The 23902-nt window shown below is 55.3% G+C and overlaps 13 protein-coding genes across 13 annotated transcripts; 7 read left to right on the forward strand and 6 right to left on the reverse strand.

Moving 5' to 3' along the window:
- Nucleotides 1–2: 2 nt before the first annotated feature.
- KRP23_7078 (uncharacterized protein) lies at nt 3–620 on the reverse strand (the record flags this gene model as incomplete). Its single annotated transcript, XM_067892348.1, has 1 exon — nt 3–620. One exon carries the CDS (start codon nt 618–620, stop codon nt 3–5), a length of 618 nt encoding a protein of 205 aa, XP_067744237.1.
- An 873-nt stretch (nt 621–1493) lies between these two features.
- On the forward strand, nt 1494–1995 carry KRP23_7079 (Mediator of RNA polymerase II transcription subunit 11; the record flags this gene model as incomplete). Its single annotated transcript, XM_067892349.1, has 2 exons — nt 1494–1598; nt 1687–1995. The coding sequence occupies 2 exons, from the start codon at nt 1494–1496 to the stop codon at nt 1993–1995; spliced, it is 414 nt and encodes a 137-aa protein (XP_067744238.1).
- A 69-nt stretch (nt 1996–2064) lies between these two features.
- KRP23_7080 (uncharacterized protein) lies at nt 2065–5232 on the reverse strand (the record flags this gene model as incomplete). Its single annotated transcript, XM_067892350.1, has 6 exons — nt 2065–2226; nt 2290–2559; nt 3520–3599; nt 4583–4631; nt 4709–5093; nt 5204–5232. 6 exons carry the CDS (start codon nt 5230–5232, stop codon nt 2065–2067), a joined length of 975 nt encoding a protein of 324 aa, XP_067744239.1.
- Nucleotides 5233–5380: 148 nt separating this feature from the next.
- On the forward strand, nt 5381–8810 carry KRP23_7081 (GRB10-interacting GYF protein 2; the record flags this gene model as incomplete). Its single annotated transcript, XM_067892351.1, has 4 exons — nt 5381–6115; nt 6190–6279; nt 6345–6879; nt 7225–8810. The coding sequence occupies 4 exons, from the start codon at nt 5381–5383 to the stop codon at nt 8808–8810; spliced, it is 2946 nt and encodes a 981-aa protein (XP_067744240.1).
- Nucleotides 8811–9490: 680 nt separating this feature from the next.
- On the forward strand, nt 9491–9970 carry KRP23_7082 (RING-box protein 1; the record flags this gene model as incomplete). Its single annotated transcript, XM_067892352.1, has 3 exons — nt 9491–9605; nt 9677–9796; nt 9870–9970. 3 exons carry the CDS (start codon nt 9491–9493, stop codon nt 9968–9970), a joined length of 336 nt encoding a protein of 111 aa, XP_067744241.1.
- Nucleotides 9971–10305: 335 nt separating this feature from the next.
- On the reverse strand, nt 10306–11361 carry KRP23_7083 (Protein zntD; the record flags this gene model as incomplete). The annotated part of the gene is made up of 1 exon (XM_067892353.1): nt 10306–11361. One exon carries the CDS (start codon nt 11359–11361, stop codon nt 10306–10308), a length of 1056 nt encoding a protein of 351 aa, XP_067744242.1.
- Nucleotides 11362–11691: 330 nt separating this feature from the next.
- On the forward strand, nt 11692–12613 carry KRP23_7084 (Ras-related protein Rab-32D; the record flags this gene model as incomplete). Its single annotated transcript, XM_067892355.1, has 4 exons — nt 11692–11755; nt 11867–12040; nt 12113–12168; nt 12230–12613. 4 exons carry the CDS (start codon nt 11692–11694, stop codon nt 12611–12613), a joined length of 678 nt encoding a protein of 225 aa, XP_067744243.1.
- A 109-nt stretch (nt 12614–12722) lies between these two features.
- KRP23_7085 (Gamma-taxilin) lies at nt 12723–14407 on the forward strand (the record flags this gene model as incomplete). Its single annotated transcript, XM_067892356.1, has 7 exons — nt 12723–13005; nt 13066–13187; nt 13250–13331; nt 13396–13484; nt 13549–13589; nt 13668–13769; nt 13855–14407. The coding sequence occupies 7 exons, from the start codon at nt 12723–12725 to the stop codon at nt 14405–14407; spliced, it is 1272 nt and encodes a 423-aa protein (XP_067744244.1).
- Nucleotides 14408–14695: 288 nt separating this feature from the next.
- KRP23_7086 (uncharacterized protein) lies at nt 14696–15582 on the forward strand (the record flags this gene model as incomplete). Its single annotated transcript, XM_067892357.1, has 4 exons — nt 14696–14935; nt 15009–15173; nt 15246–15350; nt 15415–15582. The coding sequence occupies 4 exons, from the start codon at nt 14696–14698 to the stop codon at nt 15580–15582; spliced, it is 678 nt and encodes a 225-aa protein (XP_067744245.1).
- Nucleotides 15583–15713: 131 nt separating this feature from the next.
- Nucleotides 15714–16603, forward strand: KRP23_7087 (Axonemal dynein light intermediate polypeptide 1; the record flags this gene model as incomplete). Its single annotated transcript, XM_067892358.1, has 2 exons — nt 15714–15949; nt 16021–16603. The coding sequence occupies 2 exons, from the start codon at nt 15714–15716 to the stop codon at nt 16601–16603; spliced, it is 819 nt and encodes a 272-aa protein (XP_067744246.1).
- Nucleotides 16604–16731: 128 nt separating this feature from the next.
- On the reverse strand, nt 16732–18920 carry KRP23_7088 (Cilia- and flagella-associated protein 91; the record flags this gene model as incomplete). The annotated part of the gene is made up of 2 exons (XM_067892359.1): nt 16732–18809; nt 18878–18920. 2 exons carry the CDS (start codon nt 18918–18920, stop codon nt 16732–16734), a joined length of 2121 nt encoding a protein of 706 aa, XP_067744247.1.
- Nucleotides 18921–19171: 251 nt separating this feature from the next.
- KRP23_7089 (Protoporphyrinogen oxidase) lies at nt 19172–20644 on the reverse strand (the record flags this gene model as incomplete). Its single annotated transcript, XM_067892360.1, has 1 exon — nt 19172–20644. One exon carries the CDS (start codon nt 20642–20644, stop codon nt 19172–19174), a length of 1473 nt encoding a protein of 490 aa, XP_067744248.1.
- A 269-nt stretch (nt 20645–20913) lies between these two features.
- Nucleotides 20914–23589, reverse strand: KRP23_7090 (uncharacterized protein; the record flags this gene model as incomplete). The annotated part of the gene is made up of 1 exon (XM_067892361.1): nt 20914–23589. The coding sequence occupies one exon, from the start codon at nt 23587–23589 to the stop codon at nt 20914–20916; it is 2676 nt and encodes an 891-aa protein (XP_067744249.1).
- Between the last annotated feature and the right edge of the window lie 313 nt (nt 23590–23902).

The following is a 23902-nucleotide window of genomic DNA, read 5'->3' on the forward strand; positions in this document are numbered from 1 at the left end:
ACTCATATGCGCATGACGGTATCGCGGGTTTTGCGATAGGGTCCGCTGTGCCGTCGGAAGTTGCCGTAGTGCGAGTGAGTGGAGAACAACAGACTCTTTTTCGAGTCCGTGGTGCCCTTGGCGTACGACAGGATCGGCGGGCTGTCCTTGTTCATCCTGGGCGGACGAGGCCCGTCGGGGCTGTGCTTTCCTGAGGGTGGGATCATGTAGCTCGCCGCCTTGGTGAGCCCGTGGGCCATCATATCCACTGTGGACGAGCGCCGCTGGCGCGGCATCGACATGCCCCTGGCACGCTGCAGCGTCTGGTTGATGGCCGTGGAGAGCTTACGGCTCCCTGGCAACGGTGCCGGCTCCTCGTCCACCTCGTTCTGGGCGTCTGCGTTCTTGAGGATCTCCGTCATGGACCTGCACTGCGAGCGCAGCGACGAGAGCTCCTCATCGACGGATTCGAGCTCGTGCGCCAGCGTTTGCACCTTCTCGCTGCCAGAGGCCTCAATCGCGTCGCGCTCCGAGTCGAGCTCCATCGCCTGCTTCTGCAGCGTCGTGTTGGCGCTCAGCAGCGCGTGGATCTCGCGCGACAGGCGCTCGTTCTCGGCGCGGATCTCCGCGGCTGATGCCATGCTGCTCTGTTGCTCGGCGGGATAGACCAAGAATGGCACTTTGTACGCTACTGTACTCAAACAGGAAAGGACGTCTTGGTTTTGACCGTTTTGAAAAAGGCCAAAAAGGGCGGACCGATGACAACGCGCGTGAGGTGGAAACTCGTTATGTATCGATGGTGTGGTGTGAGGAATCTAATTTCGGACTTAAAGATGATGTATGAGGGGAACGCTTCCAGCCTAAAACATTTCTGCACTCAAACTATCTTATCCGAGGCTATCCAACGTAATACGAGGACAACACGAAACGACGCCGAAACGACGCATCGAAAAGCAGAGAGCTAGCAGGCTGCTAGCAGCGGGTCACCTAAACGAAGTCGTCGCGCCGCCGCACCACCACAAGCAGCACGAGGCTCGCAACCGGACAAGTAGCGCGCGGCGGACGATTGCAACGCACTCTTCCGCCTCTCTCCACCACAAGCGCATCGCAATGATAAGGTTAGTCGACGTTCGTGCATCGAGAGCCTGGAGATAGTAGCATCTGGACGTGGCGTTATCCTCAAGAGCACGAGCTTGAAGCAAGATGGCAATCAGCTGCGAGGCTCCACCAAACCACCCCCAACGTGCGAAGGTCACTGATCTACAGTACCTGCGCTAAATTGCACCGGAAGGCGCCAGCGGAGCGGATGGCGGCCGAGTCCCTCGTGAGTCAACGCTGCAAGCATACGGCAGCAATATCCGGATAGCCTATACGGACTCTGTAGAGGCGGCTCGCTTTAGTCGATCTCCACTCTTGAAATCGATGCATGGAGACTATCGGGTATAACGGGTATAGCCTGTCCAAACGGATAAAACGCATTTGAGGGGATTGCTCGCACTCCCCACAGCACAAGCATGGAGGGCGAGGGCGACAGTCGCGTGCACTTCTCCGAGGTGAGCGACCCGTGGTCCAGCTCGCGGCATGTCGAGGTACTACAGACACTCGACTCCGTCGAAAAGGTGAGGCTGCTGCCTGAAAAGTCCGTCTTCACTTGCTGCTTTTTGCGCGTAAAATCCCGACTGACCTTGTACTGCTTCTGCCGCTCAGAAATTGGTGACAGCGCTGCGCACGGCTGCCACCGCCATGTCGCTCATGGCGCCACGCGTGTCGTCCGAGGAGAGCTCGTCGCTGGCCTTCAACTCGGCGTGCACCGAGTTCCTGCAGCTCGTGAAGGAGATCCACACAGAGCTGGCCAACCACATCCACCTCGTCTCGGACTACCGCACCTTCGCGCGCAGCACGTACGGCGCCGAGAAGGACGTTGAGATCAGCCGCGAGAAGGTCAAGGTCGTGTCAGAGCAGCTGCAGACGCTCTCACGCTTCCTGGAGGACCACTACACGCCCGAGGAGAGCTAAGAAGACCTTGGCGGAAAGGGTCGGAGGCCCCAGTAGTATTAATTTCACGTCGATTGCTAGCTTGTGTGTCTACTTGCAACTGTCGCTACTTGCAGTCGCTGCTGATACGTATCGGAATTGGGCGAAATGCTTTTGTAGCTGGATACGCAGGTGGTGTTCGCGTTGGGCCTCTAGGATGTCCATTTCCTCGGCGTCGTCAGCGTTTTCACCCACTCGCGTTTGCACTTGCAGCTGTATCAACACGAAGGGAGTGAGCGGAACGGATTAAAGAATGCTGTTGTTGCAAGATACTACCTCTGGAACGTAGTCTCGAGCCGCTGTTTCAACACTGTGCTCGACGTCGTTGAGGGCACGATCAGCTCCGGTCTGTTCGGACTGCTTTCTCGGAGATAGCGGGCGGTACCATCCACGCTGATAAAACCAGAGCGCAAGATGGCTTTGATGAGCATCGTCGCCCAAGAGGAATTCGGCGAGCTGTTCGCCATCATCGCCACGTATATCCTTCCACACGAGCAGCTCAGCCATTGGGACCTCGAAGAGCTCGGCGAGGCACACAGCTGCTGCCTAACATCATCATGAACGGCATCTCAAGTGGTCAATACAAGCGAGCGCAAATGCCTGTCAGTAAAGCTGCTCATTCATTACCTGGTAATGGTGAGAAAAGATGTATCGAATGCTTATGGCAGCAGCATGCCACTTCAGTGAGTGAGGTCGCTCAACAACGAGCAAGAATGCCAGAGGTGTGAGTAGACCGTGCCGATCAACCTGCACATGCAATTAGCTTACAAAAGGACCGGTACTTCGAAGTATGAACGTACCAAAATCGGCAGCAAGTTCCGGTTTGAGTGCATCAAAGTGTTGACGGCTTGGGATACACGGGCAAAATATGAACGGAGATGAGCATAGGTTTCGTACTCTGTAGTGTCTTCGATCGAGACGAAGCGCTCTTCAACTTTGCTGGAATCAGAGCACCAGTATAAAACTCGTAAGTGGGGCCTCAAATAATAAGCAGAACGGAGGCAAAATCATACACATCAAGGGTCTTGGCGCTGTCGCCAACCAAGCAAACGAGCTTCTCGCAAATGAGATCCTTTTACAGCCACTCAAACGCGTTAATTTCCTCAAGAAGACGTTGCGGATTATAAACGTTCAACCTGCAAGTGCTTCGACTGTAGAAGAGCGTGAAGAAGCTCGAGGCTCTCATGTTGAAGATATACGTCAGTCGAATTGAAGAGGATCAGGCTCAGAGGCACAAGATCGTACTCCTTTCGGCGACGATACTCTGGATCATACGAAAATGATCCTTCTGTGATCAACTCTCGGAGAACCTAGCACCGACGTGCCATAAAGAAACGATACCCAACATACTGAGCCCCAATTGATGCAGGAGCAAGCGACACTAAGCCTATGTACCTGTGCCCCAAAGAGCTGAAGGCGCACTTCTGAGTGATTCAGCATAAACACAATCGCCTCGTGGGCTCGGTCAAGACTGTTGGGGTTGCCTACGAGCTGTTCAAGCAGAACCTCTCGACAAAGAGTCCACACACGAGACTCAACTTTCCAATCATCAATGTCACCGCTGGCTAAAATCCCATGAATCACAGCTAACTCGCCATCAAGAGAACTGATTTCCTCTTTGCACTGTCGACTCATCTTAGAGATCCGTAGGATGATGCGAAATAAGGTTTCTCGGTTGGTGGTTGGCACAAGTGGTTTCTGCGTTTGGGGATCATTGCCTTGCAAGGCCGCGATTTTTAGCACCAATTGAAGACCATCCGCGTGCTGAAATTCACGATAATATGCATGCGCATTTGCAGCCCCGAAAAATATATTCAGGCAAGCCACTTGCTCACCGAGGGCAAAACATTTCACTTTTTCTGGCTTTGTCGCGGCACCGCAGCTATCGTTAGTCCTTTCAATTGCAGTCACGGTCGTTTTCTGCATCCATGATAAGAGGCGCGGCAAGAAGAGAGCAATATCTGCGCCACACTCACTCTCAAGCAAACCGCCACCGTCTTGTGTCTGGTCAAAACGACTGCAAAACCATTCAAGAAGCTTTTTGCGCTTGCTCTTTGAGCCTGAAAGAGGAACAGGGAGGACGGCGAAGTCAATGGTCGTCGAACCAGGCAACTCGAAGCAATGCGTATCATTCCACAAGAGCTAAACATCAAGCTTGCACACCTTCATCCCAGTCCCGGAGGAGCGTACTCATTTACTGCCTTCAGTCGACGCGAAAACTGGAACGACGCTTCCGAGAGATGAAGCTATTTGCGAGGCAAGTAGATACCCCCTGCACGTGATACCCAGGCCTCAGGATCAGGACGATAGAGTGGATCAACTTGTCGTGGTGGGCTTGGGCTGCGACCGTCGAAGGCGTTATGTGTCCACCTGCGCTCCACGGAGGCCGACGAGCGCCGGCGACGAGACCGAGAGGGTGGGCTTCGACTTCGGGCTCGGCTTCTGCTACGACTTCGCGAAGAGCTTCGGCGGCGGTGGCGACTGTGGTTTCTGGCGTGGGGACTTCGACTTCGGCTTCGAGTGCGGCGGTGTGCGTGGTGCCGGCTACGGCTGCGACTTCGACCAAGACTCCTCTCTCGCTGGTGTCGCTGCGAGCGTCCATATCGTGTTTCATCAAGCTAATAAGACGCCGCATCAATGCCAATTAGTCATTCCAGTTGATCAGCACCAGCACAGTCACAGGTGCAGCACGTACCTGAGGACGGAACGGATCTGGCGGCGGTGGTGTCCCAACAAATTGACCCTGCGCACTCGGCGATTTCGATCTCCTACTGCGGCAATGCTTGCGGCTCTTGTGCTTATGCTTGTGTTTCTTTTCCTTCTTTCTGTCCTCCATCCGCTCACCCTCGGACTTCTTGCGACGCTTCTCGTCGACCACGACCTCCACGTCACGACCGAACTCGTCTTTTCGCAGCACCTTCTGCTGCGAGGGACGTCGCTCTTCCGACGCTAGATCTCGAGCGTTCAGCGGTAATGGCGTGACTGGTGCTGCAGACCGAGAACCGACCGCATCTGCTTCATAGCCGCCCTTATCTCTGTCGCCAGCACTCGGAGTAGCTTTAGCCTCGACGATCTCGCCGCTGCAATGGAATCAGACGCCGAGCGTTCAACCAGAAGTCCACACAGCATTAAAATCGCACGTGCCACTCACAAACAGTTCTAACATTTCCTACACACGCAGAGAACGCACCGCCAATTGCGCAGCCCAGCGCCGCTCATGGCACAGTACGAAAATTGTAAATTGTGACGCACACTCAAATCTTTATTCGTACTTAGCCGAACTAGCACCGCCTCGCGCAGCTCCCCCCACACAAAAAGAAAGAGGAGCGACCAACAACCGAGAGCCAAGCGCGCACCGGCCGCAGCCATGAGCAGCAGCAGCCCCAGCCATGACGACGACTTCGTCACCAAGACCACCAAGCACCGCAAGAAACAGCAGCAGGACGCGGCTAAGAAGCCCCCCACGGGCACCAGCGCAGACGGAGCCAGCAACAGCAGCAGCAACATTTCGCTGCGACCGCGCACAATGTTCGCCATGAAGGGCCGCGGCCGCACCGAGTCCGAGGGATCCGCCTACCGTCCGCAGTGGTCCAAGGACGGCGAGGGTTTCGTATCGTCCTCGGCGTCAGGCGGACCCGCGTCCTTTAAAGACGCAGCCGCAGGAGCAGCAGACGAGCACCGACGCAAGAACAAAGTGCTGCGCTACTCCAAGGAGGAGCTGCTGGCGCTGCATTTCACAACGTCGGAGGCGCCCGCGTTCCCACCGGACACGTCGGTGGCGTCCGAGCACAGTCTGCCGCCCGTGAGCACGTTGCCCTTCGACTACGAGGAGATCTACAAGCAGTGGTCGCTTAATCGTAACCGCGGTCGGGGACGTGGACGCGGTAACGCGTCCGCTGGAGGAGCCCAGAACGCGCGCGGACACCAGGAACGCGGAGCTCGTGGAGAGGAGAACGAGGCCCCCAAGCAGCAGAGGGACGACCACCGACACAATGAGCGAGACTCAACGTGGGAGCGCGGCGCTAGGGTCACTGAGAGTTCTCGCGCTGGAGACGATGTGTGGGACGACGTGCTGGAGCCTGGAACGGATAACAATGAAATGGTGCGTCCCTGTATTGTGATATTGAAGGAGCTGGGGATGGCTTACTCTGCTGTTTGTTGTGTTTTGTGGTACAGGACCTGTCTAGTATGGCTGAAGCCGCAGAGAAGTTCCGACGAGAGATGAATGCGATGCGAGAGGAGCTCCAGGGACCGAAGGTCGACCCGGTAAGCCCAAGCCCCGACGAATTAGGTGCGTATGAGCGAAGAACTGACGGTGTACTGCTTGGCAGGACGAGATCAAAGATGATTTGGATGCTTTTGACCAGAAACTGGAGGACGCTGCGGCTGCTGGGCAATTTGATGACAGTGATAATGAAGACGTGCAGTGGGAGGACTCTGCTCCCGAGGAGCAACACAGCGCGAACGGTGCCAATGGTCCAGTGGAAGATCACACGGCAGATTTGTTGGGTCGCCAGTCAAGTGGTGGACACTTGTTCGATGCGCTGGAACCTGCTCGCGAGCAGCTCGCGTTAGAGGAGAAGAGTAGTTTTTCGCTTTCACCACTGCAGCCCCAGGAGGGATTCCCGGGCCTTTCGTCGTTGCGTCTGGAAGTGGAAGACGAGTGGTTTTACTTGGATCCTCAGGGATTGCAGCAGGGACCGTTCAAAACAGCGGACATGCGCGAGTGGTTCGAGGCGGGTTACTTCAAGCCGCACCTTCCAATCCGTTTCGGGCGAGAAGGCACTTTTGGGGCCCTCGCGAATCAGTTTGTCCACGGAGAGGTGCCTTTCGCTTCCCCGCCAACGCGTGTGGGCGGAGTTGGAGGTATGCACGTTGACCTTCGCCAGAATGAGCAGCAACGTCTGTTGGAGCTGCAGCGTCAACAACAACAACAGCAACAGGAGCAGATGATGCAGTTACAGCAGCAGCAACAGCAGCGAATGCTCCAAGAAGAGAAGATCCGCATGGAAATGCAGCGCCTTGAGATAGCACGTCAACAACAGCAAAACCAGTTGTATCAGCAGCAACAGATGCTTCAACATCAACAAGAGCAGCAACTGCAGCAGCAGCAGCAGCAGCAACAACAACAGCAAATGCTTCTGCAGCAGCAAAGTTCGTGGCAACGCAGCCAGCGTGAAGGCATTATGAGTGCGCTTGGCATATTTGGAGGAAACCAGAGCAACAATAACTCGGCAAACGACAGCTTCCGGTCAGACGGTATGCAGATTCAGTTTCAATCCGACTATCGTACACAGCATCAGCTTAACATGCAGAACCCGCAGCCTCTCGGTCAAGATGCGATGTTCTTGAATAACGAAGTGCAGAGGCGCGACCAGGCGTTTTGGCCAAATGCCGCACCGGAATTGTCTAGCTTGGACAACGCCACCAGCGCGCTGGGTGCGCGACCAGCCAGTCCGATGGCACTAGAACCCACTCAACCTCCCGCGCCAAAAAGTCCAGCTGCGGTCCCTGTGGTCGATGCTTGGGGTGGTCGCCCGACTTCTCCTGAGCACCCAACGCCAACGCTTCATGACATTCAGAATGATGAAAAGCGCCGTGCTGTTAATGAAGTTCGCGAGTCGCTTGGCGGAAATGGTGAGCAAGCTGGCACACAGCAAGAACAGCGCAAGGCTGCATCACCTGTGAAGACAAGTGCAAAGGATGACGAGACTGACAGGGAAGGCGAGAAGATGGCAACCACTAGCCCGCCTAAAAAGAACGGAAAGAAAGGAGAAAACGCTAAGAGTGAGACAAATGCGTGGGCCACCAAGATGGCATCCACTACTGCCTCTAATGCATCGAAGTCGCTGAAGGATATCCAGCAGGAAGAGCAGCGCGAAATGCTCAGCAAGATGGACGACGAGCAGTCCGGCTCCTCGAATCTTGCGCAGATGGGAGCACAATTGAAGATGATGCTGGGCGTGGACTCGATGGCTGTGGCACCAAGCAGTCCTTCGGCCCCGGCCCCAGCAGCTAAATCACCGTCAGCCCCAACTCCGGCGCCTGCTGCACCTGCAGCAAGTCCGTGGGGTGCCCCTGCCGTTGTGCCTAAACGCTCCAACTCAAAGTCGATGCGTGACATTCTGGCAGAAGAAGAACGTCTGGCGCAGGAACGGGCTAAGGCTAACGAGAATGTGCCGACCAGCTCGCACTGGATGAACATTGTGGCGGGTAACAAGGTTGCTGCAGCAGCAATCCCCAAGCCGTCGCGGTCAGTATTAGGCCCTGTGCCTGCGTCTGTGCTGAAGAGCCGCCAGCAGGTTCGTGCTGTGAACGGTGCTGCTAGACCATCGCCGCCGAAGGCTGAAAGCGATGCATCGTTCTGGAACTTCGGGGTTGCTCAGCCGGCTGATAAGGAGTCGGCAGGAGCGTCTGGTAGCGTGCAAGTGGGCACGTCAAATGCGTTTGGTTCAAACAATGTGTCGTCCGAGTTTATGATGTGGGCCATGAAGCAGCTGACGACCATTGATAGTAACGCGAACGTGACGCTGTTGGAATACTGTGCGTCAGTCGAGGATCCCGGCGAGATCCGCGAGTATCTCGCGGCATATTTGGGCTCAACACCGCGCGTGTCGGCGTTTGCGACTGAGTTTATCCAGCGCAAGAAAACGCAGCACAGCGGCAAGAAGTCGCCAGGGCACCAGGACGCCCAGCAGCGCGCGTCTGAGACTGGTTCCTCCAACAAGCGGGGCAAGCGCCGCACCAAGGGCCAGAAGATCGATCCGTCGCTGCTCAACTACTCAGTGGGTAGTTGAAGTGCTACCTGCAGCAGAGCAGCGACGAGCTAGTTGCGTGATAGGAACGATTTGAGAGTATGGCACTAAACATGAACGTGCTTCTCTAACACCAAGCCATCCCATGTTGAGACTTTCGCCGCGACAGGATTCAAACATGCGAATGTTGAAGTGCTTACTCCACTCGAAGGTGCAACCAGCCTCGCTGGCCCAGCATTCTCTAATTGTTATTCTAACAGTGCAACTGGACAACAAGAGCAGCCATGGAGCACCAGAATAGTGGTCGATGAGCACCGCTGTTTCATCGGTGAGACTGTGAGCTTGAGACTTGGTGTGCTAGCTAATAATTATGCGTGATGGAACAGGATGACACAACGGGGAAGCTCAGCGGTGTTGGAGCTCCTAGGTGACGCGAGCGCTGAGTAAGGGTGACAGCTTGAGATATTTTCGATGCCAATAGGTAGACAGATTGATTAATGTCATTGAGTGGTGTAGGTAGTACTAGTACAAGTATATAATTGCATGCCATCGCTGTTGCCGTCGAGGTATAACAAAGGCGAAGATGCTTGAAAAAGTTGCGGTATCCGACGACGCATATACGTACTTAAGTGAATACACAAGGTACCTTCCCTTCGAGAGGAAGAAACCATTCACTATCTATCGGTCAACCCGGCGTCGAGAGCTCGAGCAAGTGCAGCACGATGGATGAGGAGATGAAGAGCGAGGTGACGGCGGACGTGGCGCCGGCGGCAAACGCAAGCGAGGAGAAGCGCTTCGAGATCAAGAAGTGGAACGCCGTGGCGCTGTGGTCCTGGGGTGCGTCCGCCGCAAACACGCCGAGATCTTTACTGGGGCTTTGATAATTAATTGTTGTTTTAATTTTCTAGACATCGTGGTGGACAACTGCGCCATCTGCCGTAACCACATCATGGACCTGTGCATCGAGTGCCAGGCCAACCAGGCGTCGGCCACCAGCGAGGAGTGCACGGTGGCCTGGGGTGTCTGCAGTACGTCGGAGGCCTGGGGTTGGGATTGAGAGGATTATTTGCTAATGGCGTATTGTGATTTTTATTGTTGCAGATCACGCCTTCCACTTCCACTGTATTTCGAGGTGGCTCAAGACCCGCCAGGTGTGCCCGCTGGACAACCGCGAGTGGGAGTTCCAGAAGTACGGCAGATAAGCAGAGGCAACGCCGGATGCGAACTCAAGGATTGCTGGATGGCTGTATCCGCTGGCTGCATTGGAGCCTGTAGCAGCCGATGGTGGTGTGGAGTAGCAGCGGTTCGTTCAACCCACATGCTACCAGATTGAGAGAGAAGAGAAGCCCTCGACGTTTTTGGGCGTGGTTTAGCTACTTGAGTAAGTTTTTTTCTCTCATTAACTTTTTTACTAACGTTTATCAGTGAATTCTGAATTGACGTTCGCACTAGGCGAAGCGGGCTCTTGAATGCCCTTACTGACGTTCGACGCTCTTGTTTATCTTCGAGAATACTTGTACATGAGTCAAAAGTGTTTTTACGTCCAGAGGGAGAGCACGCCCATGGCGCCGTAGCCGGCGAGCAGAGCAGAGCACTTCTCGATCTGGTATCGTGGGTCCTGCAGTTCCTGCGGGATGATCTCCATGATGGCGACGAAGAGGAAGGTGCCACCAGCGAACGCGGCACATACACCAGCAGCAGGTGTGGCGTGGTTTGTATCCACCAGCAACCGACCGAACAGGATGCCCGTAGGCGTCATGAGCGAGAAGATGGCCACGGACGAGAGAAGCTGCTTCTGTGAGACGTTGTGGTGCACGAACTCGAGTGCCAGCGCGAACGCGGCCAGCGACTTGTGAGCTAAGATTGCGACGAGGATATCCCACGCAGCCGTGCTTGAGGCGCCCATGCCCATGCCTTCCATGACTGAGTGGAAAGACAGCGCGATGAACACCACGAGTGCCAAAATAGGGTTGCCTTTCACGATGCCGTGAATGTGCGAGTGCGGCGCCTCCTTTCCGTCTTCGCCTTGGACAGCGAGTTCGTCTGCTTGAGTGCCATAGTCTCCCGTCTCCAGTTGCCCGTGCGAGTGTCCGTGAGCGGGTCCGTGCGAGTGTTCGTTGGCAGTGGCCAGGTTGTCCAGCTCGGCAGCACGGGTGACCTCGATGGCTAGCAGCGCGTCACGCTCTTGATCGGTGCCGTGCGCATGGCCGTGGCCGTGCACTTTGCCGTAGTGGCGCTGCAGCGTGTGCGCCAGCACCTCGATGAGCAGCACCATGAGGAAGCCGCAGCCGTAAAAGAAGTTGGCCCACTTGAAGCAACGCTTGTTGCCGCCGTCGTAGTGCGTCCGGACGGCGAGGAAGACCTCGGCTGTGTGCTCGCATCCCCACTCGTTGAGCGCCTCGTTGTTCTGCGCGTCCGGCAGCAAGTGCATGCACGAGCTGGCGAGGAAGATGCCGGCCGCCACCATGTTGAGCACGCTGCTGGCGCGCTTGCTGACGCGCTGGCTGCTCAGCAGCGGCGCGATGCCGCCCAGCAGTCCCAGCGCCCAGATGAAGAGCGCTGCGAACAGCTTGAACTCGTCCACGGAGTCCATTGCTAGCGTTGAAGAGAGATTGCGTCGGTCGCCTGCGCGCGCACAAGAGAATCGTAGAGTGAGTGCAGCGTGCCAGGGTCTCTGGACCGAAGCACATCCGCAGCCATTTGCCTTATCCGACGGCGGACCAAGCGGACGTACTGTGATACATCTCGATTACGGCATGGTGGACCATACGTCAGTAGCATCGTAGTGAAGAAGAAACTACTTCTCAAGGTCGAATTTCGATATTGAATTTACTTTCATCGCAATCGGTTATGCAAGGATATACGTTTTACTTGTATAGAGGTATAGATTATACCAGGAGTTTGACCTTTATACAGTAGCGGTATGGGACTTGTCCGACGGCGACCGCAGTTCGGTTGGCAAACGACGCAGCGCATGGGCGCCCGAGGTAAGGCAAGGGCCCTTGGCTACCGTGGGCGGCGTAATGCATGTATAGCGCTGTCCGAAGGCGAGCGGGCGACCTTCAAGCTGCCAGCGACTAATGATGTGCTGGTCTTAGCGTCCAGCAGCAGGCGAAGGCACACGTCCGCGGTGCAAGATAAAGGCTCGGATCCACTGACCTTGGACAAGCTGAAGGTGGTCGTGCTGGGCGAGGCGGCAGTGGGCAAGACGACGCTGTTCAGGCGTTTGATAGGGACCCAGCTCGATGGGGAATACACGCCGTCCACCACGGGTGAGCAAGCGAGGCTGCGAGTCATATGGCTGTTGCGTGAACTCATTCACATTACGGCATTGCACCGTGTAGCCAACGTAGGTGCCAAGCTGCTTCGATTCGAGGGACACGAACCGGTAGTTTTCGAAGTGCGTCACCTTGTTTGATGCTTGGGATGATCTGGCCTTGAGTTAACGGAGAGTTCGTCAGCTGTGGGACGTGCCGCCGCAGAGCTTCGCGGGGCCGAACATCTTCGCGCACTATTTTCGCAGCGTTCGAGCGATCGTGCTGGTTTTTAGTTTGCAGACGCCAGCTTCGTGGCGCGCGTTGCCGAAGTACCTCGACGTCGCTCATCGAGAGATTGCGGCGGGCGAAGCCATCGAGACGCAATCTACGCAGGCACTGCCCGTGTTGATGGTCGGCAACAAGAGCGACTGCGTTAATCAATTGGACCAAAGGGAGCAAGCAGCAGCTCGCACGTGGTGCAGTGAGCACAACGTGATATATGTCGAAGTGTCTGCACTGGCGGGAAACGCTGCTGCGGTACTCGATATCCTCAAGATGGTCGTAGTGCGGTTGACTTCATCAACATGATAATCCTTCAAACCCCCACTCGCGTTTTGTATAGGTAATTTTGTGTACATATAGTGTACGCTAGATCGAACTAGACAAAACCTCAGCGCGCCACCCAAACGCGAAAAAGATGTCGGACGAGCAGACGCACGAGATGGAGAACCCGAGTCTGGAGCTCAAGCAGCTGGGGCGCGAGACCAAAAGCCTCAAGCACAAGAGCAAGCGACCGTCCAGCAAGGGCGGAGAGTTAAAGCGCTCACCGTCCGCAGCGTCTCCCGGGCGCCACCACGCGCACAGCAAGCGCAACACCAAAGCCAATCGCGAGGACGCGCTGCGGGAGCTGCTGGCCGGAAAAATCGCGGAGATCGAAGTGGGCGGCGACGAGAACCTCGAGGCGCCCATCGAGCTCACGGGTGCGACGAAAAAGCGCGAGTTTCGAGAGATAAAATACTGAAAAGTACGGTTTGTGACAGGAATTTACCAGGACGAGACGCTGCTGACGCAGCTCAAGGAGAAGGCGGAGGCTGTGAAGGAGGACAAGGAAATGCCGGCGGAGCAGAAGGTGGTGGAGCTTGTCAACAGTCTCAACCAGGCGGTGCGTGTTTAGGCAGTTGTTGGGGCGGAAGAGGTGGAGACTGACGTGTGTAGAATTTGCAGGGTGAACAACTGGGTCTGCTGCAGAAAAAGATTGGCGAGCTGAATGCCAAGTGCATTCTGCTGAAGCAACGCAAGAGCGCAGGTGAATGCTGCAATGAGATCGTGAAGTACCTCCCTGTGCTGATGAGTCTCGGGATGTTGTGTAGTGAGCACGGAGCTGTTGAAGACGAATACGTCCAAGACCAAGCTGGAGCAGCTCTGCAGGGAGCTGCAGAAGCAGAACAAGCTCATTGTGGTGAGGAGATTTCTAGCTCTTGTTCCAGCGTTATAACGAGCTCACCATCATTTGTTGTATCCAGAGTGAAAGCCGTCGTATTGCCGATGAAGAGGACCAGAAGAGGTGGGTGCGATGTGACTGGGGACTTCTTATTGAATTATTTTTTAACCGTTGCGTGTTTGGTCCATGTCGGGATTGCAGACGTGAGTTGTCGGCTCAGTTTCAGAAGACAATCGAAGAAGTGAGCCTGAAAATGGATCAGCAGAGCAAGGACTACGTGGCCTCATTGAAGGAAAATGAAAAGTATGTGACCAAGTTCCTTATCCCAACCAGTGACGCAACACTCTAACTGACGTTTGCCTACCCTGGATGTGCATGATATTTGTAGCCTCCAGCAGAAACTGAAGACGTTCCTTGAACAGTATACTGCTCGAGAAGAGCACTTCCAGCGGCAGCTCGAGGCTAAGGATCTGACAGTGCAGCTTGCGGAAACAAAGCTGCAGCACCAGGTAGAGCTGACTTCACGCGAGGCAGAAAAGGTTAAGATTACCCTCGACAAGGCCAAGGAGTTTTCCGATCGCGAGGTTCAGCTACAGGCGCAGCTGAACTCCTACTCTGAAAAGTTCGACGTCGTGCAGGAGACACTGACAAAAAGTAACCAGATGTTCACGACATTCCGTGAGGAAATGGACAAAATGGCAAAAACGACCAAGAAGCTGGAGAAGGAGAACCTTGCTCTTCGGAAAAAGTGTGCTGCGTATGACAGCGGCGCGATTGCCTCTATCCAGGAGAAGGTGACAACTGGAGAGGAAACGCTGAAGTTGCAGGAGAAGCTTAAGAAGCTCGAGAGTTTGTGTCGCCACCTTCAAGCCGAGCGCAATAGTATCCGGCAGGCCCAGCAAGTTCAAACCGCTTCAGCTGCTGCAACCGAGTCGGCTTGAGATGTGGAGAGTATCTGCAGGTAAGACAAGCTCTCACGTGTTCTCAATGCACTGACCAGATCAATTAATAGCGGATCGATTCACACTTGTCGACGGTAATAGATCCCTGCATTGTCTCTTATGATGCGTGGTCTATATTCTCGACGATGTTTGTTTGGGCGTGTGCATCAAAGAGACCAAAGCGGGGACTCTCAGTGGTCGAAGAAGAAGAAGGCAATGAAATCTGCCGCAAGCACCACGCGCACCTCATCACTCGCGACTGGCAGTCCTCCATCAAGCACTACTGTCATGCATGCGAAAAAGCGTATTGGTGGAAAGGATGCACCCATCAACTACTCTTTTGAAGAACGGGTATTCTGCCCAGTTGATACCGCGCCCGACAAAGCGGCGGCAAAGTTGGAGGTCGTTGAAATGCTTCGCTCGCGCATTCTTTCGGCGGAGACCCCACAATGGGAGACTTCTACTTCGAACTGGGACAACATGCAGATGACTGGGAAGTGTTACAAGAGAACTAATGTTAATGCTGAGGTACGCTTCGTTTTGAGAAATGAGTGGATCGCCCTCTCCTTCCTGAAGCTACACTTTACTGTGGCGTTTGTAGAGAAATCGTGCCCACATGTTCGCGTACAACTTCCGTGCCGAAAAGTTACCCCAGAAGAATCCAACACTGAAGCCTAAATCAAACCGCTTCAACACTGGCATCCTGGAGGTGGCTCTGAAGGACGAGTACATAGGAGAAGCCTTCGGCGACGAGCGCGTGATGAAAGTATGGCTATCAGTTGGGGAACTGTCTTAAGTGTCCGCAGGATTATTGACGTGCCTGCTCTCTGATTTGCAGGGTATTGCTAAGTGCACAGAGGAGCTACCCAATCACCCAGACCTGTGTGACGTCAAGGCTTGGAACCAGTCGATCGAGCTCACCAAGACTCTTCGCAAAGAGCACGTGCGTGAGAATGATGCCATCCTGTCTTGAACTTTACTGATTCATTCGTGTTGGTTCGATGAAGTTTGCAGCGTTGGAGGCAGCACGACAGACCAACAGTAGCAAGTGGCTGCGCAAAGTTGGTGCCAAAGACAATTACAAGAGCCCAGAGCAGCTAACCAAAGAACTCTCGGAGCGCAAGCGTCAGGAGAAGCAGGAGCTTGTAGCTGCGAAATCTAACCAGCGTCACTAGGAAGTTGTAGGCAGAAAAGCAAATAACGATGGGGTGCGTTTGCAGAGTCTTGATAAGTTGAGTTCGTGAACGGACGCGACGGTTGCTAGCAGACGTGAATTGGAGAAACACCAAGCATTTGTACGAGCAAGATGTCAACACCGACACCTCCAGAATCCCTCGTGCAATATGGCGAGCCGATCTTCACGGGCGAAACGCTAGACCCACCGAAGAGGACGCCGGGTGCTGCCAACGCAGGTTCCTCGAATTCCATCACCGCAGCAACTGTAGTGGCAGCAGCCGCGGAGTCGAGTGGGGCAGTTAATGGCAAAAGCTCCGATGGTGTTGCAAAGGTCGAGGATATCCTAAATGCTGTCTTACCGCCCCAGTGCGTCACCGTTATCACCACCCGATCACTTGCAATGACATGTGCTAAACCATCGCTTCTGCTGTTTTCAGGATGTGGTCCGAGGAGAATTCAGGTTTCTGGCTTCGGTACGCGTCCAGCGTGCCCTCGACTCGCTTCGATGTGCTGAAATTGCAGGAGGCACTTGATGCCAAGCTACTACAGCGACAAGCCCGTGAAAGCGGTATTTGTCCCGTCCGGGAGGATCTGTACTCGCAAGCTTTCGATGAGCTTATTCGTGAGGTGACACTCAACTGCCCCGAGCGAGGACTGTTGCTTCTACGCGTTCGTGATGAGCTTCGACTCACTACGGATGCCTACAAGACACTGTACGACTCGAGTTTGACCTTTGGCGTCCGAAAACAATTGCAGGCCGAAGACGGCATGGGTGACCTGGCAGAGCAGATCGCCAGCCTTCAGCGTGACAAGGACGAGAGCGAAAGCAAAGTGGCGGAGCTAACCAACAAACTCGAGGTTATTGAGAAACGAGCGGCCGAGCGCAAAGCTTTGCAGGAGAAGAAGTTCAAAGAGGAGCTAGACTTTCTCAAGTATCAAGGACAGCATCTCGATGCATTCCTCAAGTCTGCAGGAAGTGGCACCACCGGTATTTCTGCCGGGGGTGCGAGCGGCAAGTAGCTATCACGTGAATTGACCCGTTAGCTGTGAAATCCGAGTACGCAACGAGTAAGACATTATTGCTTGTGCATCAAGGATAAGTCACCATGTTGGCTAGCGCCTCAATAAGCCTTATATTCCTTCATGTGTCAAAGAATGTCTTCTGTTGCCTCGTTGCTACTGGAATTGGGTTTCGGTTGACTCATTCCGGTAACCATCTCTGTTAGTAAAGCGTGGGCTGCCGTCACATATTTTCTCTGTTCCTGAGTAACTTGACGGCGTACGTGCTGTCTGTGGACTTGTGGTAGCAAGAAGCTTGCCACTAGCTCACGCACAATATTTTCATCGCTGTCCAGTTCACTCTCCAGCTGAAGCACCAGTCCATCGACACCAGCGCTGCGTACGTGTAGCTCCTGCAGCGCTTGGGAATGAGATTGTTCCAGAGCTACATCCTCCAGCATGTCGTCAACGAAGTCGCGAGATGTTTCTTGATGCACCTGCATAACCCGTCGGAATACTTCATCTTCCCGTTCACGTAAGAGGTCTTCAGCTTGTCGTCGCCCGCCTTCCTCTACCTCGCGCACGTGACGCTGTTCAGCTGCCTTGGCCACGAAAGCACGCATTTTAGCCACCTCACGAGATCGATAGAGCTCTTTCGACAAGAAGTCGAGCATTTCAGAAACCACTTCGCCCTCCACGCGGGTTTTTGCTGCGTCTGCAACACGGTCGATTGCCTCGTTGCCAGAACCTTGCGCGAGTGCGAATTCATGGCGGTGCTGCAGAGCTAGTTGCTCGTCGGCTGCACGCAGCTCTGCAATGAGCTCGGCACGCCTCTCCTTACCCTCGAACATCATATTTTGGACAGCACGGCCGCGCAGCAATTTCTGCAGTAAGCGTACTGCATCCTCCACTTCGTTCTCTTGCGAATCGGCCGTATGACCCGCTGCGTAGTCAGGTGTGGGTGGACGTACTAGTGGTTGTCTCTGACTCGCTCGTCGTGAAAGCGGGCTAGCAGCATTCAGGCGAGCATTGTTATGAGCTCCAGGGGTAGTATCACCCGCACTGGTACTTTCCTTCTGTTCCTTGTTTTTCTTGATGATCGATTCCATCTTCAGGAGGTGGGCTTCTATAGCTGCTTGCTTCCTTTCCTTGGCAGTGTGGCCACTCTTCTCACGGGGTTTGTACTTGCCAGCAGCAGGAAGTAACATCCGCGCAGGTAAAGCACTCTCAAGCTCGCGTAAAGCATCAAGCTGCAAAAACTGCGCCTTCCCGATGCCCAATTCACGAACCTCGATTTTGCCAGCCTTCCCATCTCGGGTGACAGGGGCATATACTTGCGAGCCGAAGTTCGCGTACTCGGCAATGATGTCGCGGCCTCTCTCCGGACGTGATGCGCCAAACCCGCGCTCTTGCTGTCTCTGAGCTCGTTTCTTCGTCAACTTTCGCAGAGCTGTCACGCGTTCTTGTTGAATACTTTCAAGCGCATTTTCTTTTTCATGTAGCAGCCGCTGACGAAGCGCTTCAAGCCGTTGCTCCGAAAGAAATGCGGTCTCTTTCTCGCGCTCCGCAAGTGCTTGCTCAAGTAGTACAACACGCTGATCGTGGAAAGCATCGATCTCCGCCTCGCGGAATGCCCATTCACGAGTTTCTTGTGCTTCCAGCATTGCCTTGCGCAACAGAAAGCTCGCTTCGTCGGTCATGGGGGGAAGCGACGCCTCGAAAGCTCTCTTCTTGCGGTTGCGCTCCATAAGTTCCAGCTCCGCCTGCCCAACTGGTAGTTGACCACGTGCATGGCTTAGCCCCGCAAGCGTGGCAATCTCGGGTGCTAAACCAGTAGCTGTCTTTTGAACGGTGTAGTCTGGTGTGTACGGGTCTGTCTGCGCCTCCGACTCGCGATAAACAGTCTGGATACCCACTGACCGAGTATTTCCATTAACTACATCGGCAGCAACATGGGAGGGTGTTGACAATTTCGTATCTCGATGCTTGACTGGCGGTGCCGAGGCGGCATATACCGGAGCAAGTAAAACTTCCGGTGGCTCCGTTTGCAGGTGCGGCAGCACTGGTCTCCGATGGAACTTGACCCGCTGGCTGCCGCTTACGAGTTCATTACCCTCCGCCGGGTTCTGGTTACCGATGGAGCTCACAGTGCTAGCAGGCTTCGAAGATGCTCGGTAGACACCCTTGCGGAATGAGCCGCCTGAATTGGAGACCGTGTACACCGTATCTGCAGCGGACAGTGAACAGTTTGTAAGGCGACCCACGAGATGTCCACAACGAAGACGCCAAGCCTACCGTAGACAGGATCAAGCGCTCGAGATGGCGCAGTCCGCGACATATTGGCTGCAGCACGCAACAGCTCCGAAAGATCGACGAGCTGAAGAAGTCGCTCCCGAAAAGCCGTTTCTGCACAACACGCCCGCCCAAATAAATACGAAGAACTCGAAAACCGGCACGAAAGAGAACGGTAGCAATTTGCCCATTTTCACTGCAGTGTGGAAGATACTTCACGCACCATCGCACACTACGCACGCACTCTTCAGGCACCAAAATGTGCACATGCACCAACTGCCTCGTAGCTCTATTCTCTCAAGACGACGCGATCTTGGCAAACTTGAGCGCGAGCTGCTTGGAGTGGGTCACGCAGTCAGCGAGACCAATGCCGTAGAAGCTGTTGCCACCCAGAAACAGACCCGGTGCGCTGCGCGCCGCCTGCTTCTCAATACGCTGCAACGTCTGAGCAAAGCCCACGTGGTACTGCGGGATTCCGTTCTTAATCGTCATAGCACGCACGTAGTCAGGCTCACGCGTGATACCGAGATGTCTATTGAGGGCATCCAGGGCATTGCGCTCCAGTTCTCCTTCCGGCAGCGACGCCACTTCACGGAAGTGCGCGCCACCGCTCATGACACTCAGTCGCGTCTGCGTCTTGCCTTCAGCGTTCTGCACAGGGAAAGTGTTGGAGTCGAACACAACACCAAGTATTTTTTCACGCTCTGCAGTTGGGATCAGATACCCAAAGCCCTCGGTAGACAGCACCTTGTCGTTGTATCCGACGTGCACCATGCCCATGTCTACAAACTTGATCTCGCTCAACGCTTCTGCCAATCCAGGCGCCGTGTCCTTCACAGCCGGGGCTAAATAGCATGCCGGGATGGTCGAAAACACGTGCGAGGCCTTAATCGGCTCCCGATACTCCCCGGACGTGGGATCCTTGCTCTCCACCACGAAGCTGGGGGCCTTTGACGATGCGTTGTCGAGACCGTGGACCGCTAGTCTCGTCACCTTCGTGTTCAGCTGCAGCTCCGCCATCGGGTCGTTCTCAATACTGTCTGCCAGTGCATCCATCAGTGTACTCATGCCGTCCGTGAAGCTCACACTGACCGATTTATCATGCTTCTTGACAAAGTCCGACTTGTTGGTGCCATCCAGCAGCGTGTCGTCGCCAGTGCCACCAAACAGCATCCCCTTGACCACCGACCCGTGCTTCCTCTCCATATCCACAAGCATGGCGAAGCACGAGCGCATCGAGAGCTTCCTGATGTCTCCACCGAAGATTCCCGACGCCACGGGGTCCAGCAGCCGTTCAGCCACTAAGGGACTGAACCTCCTGGCCATAAACTGGTACACAGACTCGTCCTCTGCTGTCCCTGGTTTAACGAACAGCTCGTGCAGCGCCGCGCGCGCCACAGGCAGCGACAGCGGCCACCGGAGCGCCTCCAGTAGCGATCCAGGCACCTTCTCCACCTTCCCGTGGCGCAGGATGAATCGCGCGTGTGCCGCCGGGTCCACGGCCTGCATGCGACTCTGCAGCTGCAGCTGTTCCACCAATCTCAGCATCTCGGCGCCATTGCGCGAGGGTCGGAAACCTCTTGGACCTTCCTCGAACAGGAACCCGTCGCGCTTGGCCGTGTGCACCCACCCGCCAGGGACGGGGCCGGCGTCCAGCACGCGGATACGCGTGGCATCGGCTGCGGCCTTGGGCAGCGCCTGGCGCAGGAAGTAGGCCAGCGTCAGGCCCGAGATGCCCCCACCCAGCACCACTACGTCGCGAGCTGCCATCGATGACCTGTGGAAATGTGATACTGAACTGGAACTGGCCACTGGTTGGTAGAAATGCAGCGGTTCAACATAGAACTGCATCGATTTTGATTGGCTGAAACAGCGTCCAGAGCAAGTTGAAGAGGCAAGATACTTTTTCGCAAATGGCAAACTGCTGACTTATGCAAATGCTACTTGTATTTTAATAGTCGAGGTCCTGCGCTGGTGTGCTCACCTTCCGTTGAGCAAGCACGGCGCTGGCTTATAGAAAAGGAGGCTAATAAACCGCGTTACGGAGAGCCCGTCGGCTGCTGCACCTTCTTGCCCTTGAAGAGCCCGCCGAGCGCACTGAGGCCGCTCGTGGGCTTGGAGCTTTCGCCGTTGGGTGACAGACCCTCGGACTCCTGCTTCTGCTGCTTGGCGCGGCGCTCCAGCTCCTGCAAACGCAACTCCAGCTGGTCGTACGTGCCCTTGGCCACGCCGCGCAGACGCTTCTGCAGGAGGATTGCTGAGAGGATGAGCGGCAGCAGGAACAGACTCAGGAACAGCGCGCACAACGAGATGGCCAGTGTCGTGCCCAGCACGTTCTGACAGAGCGACTCGTTGATGGCGTCGAAGGACAGGTTGGCCCACGCGCAGTCGCCCGAGCAGCGTGCCCGCTCCACGGACGTCATGAGGCTGCGCACCGTTCCCTTCTCCCCCAGCATCGTCAACAGCGGGCCGGTCTTCAGAGCAGTAATCTTGGTGAAGTACGTAGTGGCGAACTCGGAGATTGACATGGAGTAATTCCACTGGTCTGGGAAGGTTTTGCCCGTGTCTCCCAGAAGAGTCTCGCGCATCTCGTCCAGCATCGTGCTCGCCTTGTCGAAGGCCAACATGTACTCGTACGCCTCGTAGAATGCAAGCTGGCAAGCGGCTTGCGTTGTCGTCTTGGCCGACGTGTCGGACTCGCACAGACCCGTCATGTAGCACACAGGGAGCTCCTCCGTGGTCTTGTTGACACAGCCGTACGATGTGGCCAGCTCGTTGTATGCCAGCCAGGGAGTCAGGATGTTTTCCTGTGTGAATTTCACGGCCGGCTTCTTTTTCGCGGCCTCAGCTGCAGTGGCAAGCTTGGACACGAAGTTCCTCGAGCGCGTCGAGTTGAAGTTAAAATCGGTGAGGTCGAAGTTGGACACGATCTCGCCGTACTTCGAGATGACTGTTCCGACGCTCGTGGTGTCCGCTGTCTTCACGACCTTATACTCGTCTTCCACATTGCAGGAGAAGGTCAGAGGAGCATCGAGACCAAGCGGTGTGAGCACATTACTGCCGTTGAAGCAAGCATTCGCCATCGCAGATAGCTGCGTCGATGCGTACGGGGACATGTCCTCGTGGAGTAGCTTCATGTACTCGCACGAGTCATACCACACAGCTCCGACTGCAAGGAGGGATGCCGAAAGCACAAAGCTTAACACGCACACAAGCACACCCAGCGCCCAGCTTACGTGAAGCAGATGCACCCACTGGGTCGTCTTAGCAGTGCAGGCGTTCTTTACGATGGCAATGATCCCCAGGATCGACGAGATCATGCCGAACAGGAACACGCACACCACGAGTGCGCTGCGCGAGAATGATAGGTCGTTGAAAGTACTGGTAAGCACGCCCACGACATCCATGGAGCTGTTTGTAGCTGCGCCCAAAACCGCAATATCCCGTTTCGCCGTACGCAGAGTCGTGTCGAGTGCAGCGCTTCCGTTCACAAGTGAGCTTAGAAGCAAGCCCACCGCGTCTCCTACAATGTCGCTGCTTGCCGTGATTGCGGCTGCGGTGTTGTTGACGAAGAACGTGACGGGGGAGCCGCAAACTCGGTCGGGGCATGCCATGCAGAATGTCTCGCTCGTCGCAGGATCGCAGGTCAGGGTCGGGAATGTGCCGTGGTTGTAATAGATGCTACCGAAATCCGCAATCATCTGCCTGAGCGTGGCGCCGTCATTCACGATCCAGTCCGAGTTCTTCAGCTGAGCGTTCACCGCCTTCGACGCTACAGTAAGTTCAGCGGTGGCGTCGTTCAGGGGCGTCAGCAAATTGGCCACAAAGATGTTGGCGTTCTCTAAGGTAGCCTTTAGCGAGTACAGAACATCTTCAACGCCATCCGAGATGCTTGTATTGAGTGCTGCTGTGATGACCATGCAGATGAAGACTGCCAGCGAACAGATCAAGAAAGTGAGCGTCGGGACGAGGACGTCACAGCGCGAGTAGCCTTTCTCGTTGGGCTCACGACCACCACAGCGGTTGAATACGCATCGGAGCACTACGAAGCCAATGCAGCTCAACGCTGTAAGCACACCCATGACGGTGCCAGGAGCCACAAAAGGGGCCAAGGAACTAGGGTACCCCGTTGACATCCACTTGGTCGCAGCAGTAACATCAGCGTCCGTGAAGATCTGACGGCGGGCTTCCTTTCCATTAGGAACGACGTCGTCCCACTTGCAATTGCTCCTGCGCTCGCACTTGTCCTTGCTGTTGCAGGAGTCAGCGTCTAGCATGACAACGCATTTGCCATTGATGTCGCGCATAGCATCACTGCTTGAGGGGTCCACGCAGCGCTCCAGCTCTGCGTCGGTCGAGGACTGGACGCAGATGTAGGTGGTAAAGCTCGCCAACGATTTCTTGTACCAGCTCTCGCTCTTCTGGCGCATTCCCGACATTGCAGAATTTCCTGCAACAGCGCTCAACTTGAGAGCACTCTGACGTGCCGTCTTGTACGCTACAAGGGCATTCGCCTCGTCGGCGTTGATCTCAGCGGAAGTCATGCCGGTTGGCGACACGTAGTTGGTGTTGTTCGCCGTGCGCGCGGGACACGTGGCTTGCCACACTGACATCGCTGAATCCGAGCAGGTGGACGGCCACGTGGCTGCTCCAAGCACCGGGCTCCACCCCATCGTCGTGCTCAGGAGCAATGCGAGTCCCTCCCGATAGCGCATGCTGCCAGTCGCTTGGTCTCAGTCTGTTCTTCCTCGCGCACTCGCTCAAGCCGAATCAAGAATGAGCTCAGGAAACGGACATCAACCGACGAGCCATCTACTACTTCTGCAAGCCAAGTTGTCGGACAAGAACCATGTCCGGAGATAGACCGCAGTTCTGGAGGTTTCCATCTCTAAAAATCGCCTCACAGGTGGGAGGTGCCGCTGGCGTCCATGGTAAATATAGTGGTGGTCTGCAGCATCGCAGGCGGATCAGCAATTTTGCACGCAAGGCTGCCATTCCGGTGCTTATTTTAAGCATTCGCAGAGCTGT

The sequence above is a fragment of the Phytophthora ramorum genome, assembly GCF_020800215.1.
Source record: "Phytophthora ramorum isolate Pr-102 chromosome Unknown Phyram_PR-102_s0006, whole genome shotgun sequence".
Taxonomy (NCBI): Eukaryota; Oomycota; class Peronosporomycetes; order Peronosporales; family Peronosporaceae; genus Phytophthora; species Phytophthora ramorum.